Genomic DNA, 1,876 nt, shown 5'->3' with positions numbered 1-1,876 from the left:
GGGGCTTCGGAATCGGGGTTCGGTTCGGGGGGCGGCAGGCGAGTTGTTTGTTTCAAGAGACTTCTTTTTAGCCCCTGTCATATTGAAGAGAATCTTATCATTTAAGGGCATCAAATAAAATCTGTTTATAAAACTTTTTTGACAGATGAGTGTTAATTCGCGAGACGAATCTAATGAGCCTAATTAATTCATGATTTGCTATAGTGAAGCTACAGTAACCATCTACTAATCATGAATTAATATACCTCATTAGATTCGTCTCGCAGTTTAGTCCTATGATTCTGCAGTTAATTTTGTAAATAGATTTCATTTAATACTTATAAATATTAAGATTTTCTTTGATGTGATATAGTCTAAAATTTAGCCACTGGAACCAAACAACCTAGCCATGGTGGTTCGGTAGTCAGATTGGGATGGACAAGGAAATCCGATGTTTTTTTTTTGAAGGAAATCCGATGTTAGTTATATAGCAACTAGCAAAAAGAAATTTTAAGAAGCAACATTATATTGGGCCACTTTCTCACAAAAATAGAGGTCCAGTAATTTCTGAGAAAATTGCAGGCCCAGTGTGGTGGAAGCTTTGTGATTCGTGGCCCGTGAAGCTTTGTGCTGGGCGACCTTTTGTGCCCACCCGCGCCAAGAATCACCACCCGACCCAAGCCTGCCTGACCCATCCCAACCCGTGAAGGCCCAGTGCCGCAGCACCGTCCGATCTCGTATCCAACAGCCGATACCCGCTCACCCTCCTCGAAACCCTAACGCCGCCACCCTATTAATTCTCGCCCCTCCCTCGCTCACCATTTTTCTCCACCTCCCGTGCCCTCCCCCCACCTTCCCACCTCTGCGGCGCAGCAGCAGCAGCTGAAGATGGTGAAGTTCCTGAAGCCCGGCAAGGCCGTGATCGTCCTTCAGGGTCGGTTCGCCGGCCGGAAGGCGGTGATCGTGCGCGTGTTCGAGGAGGGCACCCGCGACCGCCCCTACGGGCACTGCCTCGTCGCCGGCCTCGCCAAGTACCCCAAGAAGGTGATCCGCAAGGACTCTGCCAAGAAGACGGCCAAGAAGTCCCGGGTCAAGTGCTTCATCAAGCTCGTAAACTTCACCCACATCATGCCCACCCGCTACACCCTTGACGTCGACTTTAAGGACGTCGCCTCGGGCGGGCCCGACGCGCTCTCCACCCGGGACAAGAAGGTCGCCGCCTGCAAGGCCGCGAAGTACCGCCTCGAGGAGAGGTTCAAGACAGGCAAGAACAGGTGGTTCTTTACCAAGCTCCGCTTCTAGATGCCGGGCGTCCAGCATAGTACCTGCTTTAGTTGTCAATTTCATGTGTCAGACACCCTTATCTCTGTTTTGGTATTGCCATTAAGACTTCGTGCTTATGGATCTTGGAGAGTATGACATGTCGATGATGTGTTAAATGATGTCAATCATAGATCTTGTCCAAATTTTGTTCAGAATCATTGCTTGGAATGTGCTGTTCTCAAAATTTGCAATCTTGCTGGTGTTAGATATTCGAGATGCATCACCTAAGCCTTCATTACTACGACTTCATGGTCCTTGTTTACATGCGAGTTATGGCTGATATGGTTTACTATTGTTTCAACTTTTACTATTAGGCAATTGTGTTAGTAGCGTTGCAGTCAAATTAAATTGTTGAATGGTCAATTTAAGTAGTTATGCCTATTTAAGGTGTCAGCTGTGTTAGTAGCCTTTCAGTCTGATATCATTGCTAATTTTGTTAAGACTTCTGGGACAAGATCAGGTTGATTGTTCTAATGCTGGCTGGTGTAGTATCTACCCAAATACCGTCTGTTTTCAAGCATTACGCAGTTTCTTAATTTTCTATGGGTGCCCTAGACGATCTACTATTTGTACA

General features: G+C 46.7%; 1 protein-coding gene across 1 annotated transcript; it reads left to right on the top strand.

Moving 5' to 3' along the window:
* Nucleotides 1-786: 786 nt before the first annotated feature.
* LOC120665057 (60S ribosomal protein L27-3-like) lies at nt 787-1,511 on the top strand. The gene has a single exon (XM_039944482.1). The coding sequence runs from the start codon at nt 868-870 to the stop codon at nt 1,279-1,281; it is 414 nt and encodes a 137-aa protein (XP_039800416.1). The 5' UTR covers nt 787-867; the 3' UTR covers nt 1,282-1,511.
* The last annotated feature ends 365 nt before the right edge of the window (nt 1,512-1,876 follow it).

Source organism: Panicum virgatum, chromosome 3N, assembly GCF_016808335.1.
Source record: "Panicum virgatum strain AP13 chromosome 3N, P.virgatum_v5, whole genome shotgun sequence".
Lineage (NCBI taxonomy): Eukaryota > Viridiplantae > Streptophyta > Magnoliopsida > Poales > Poaceae > Panicum > Panicum virgatum.
This window is presented reverse-complemented; position numbering and strand designations above follow the sequence as displayed.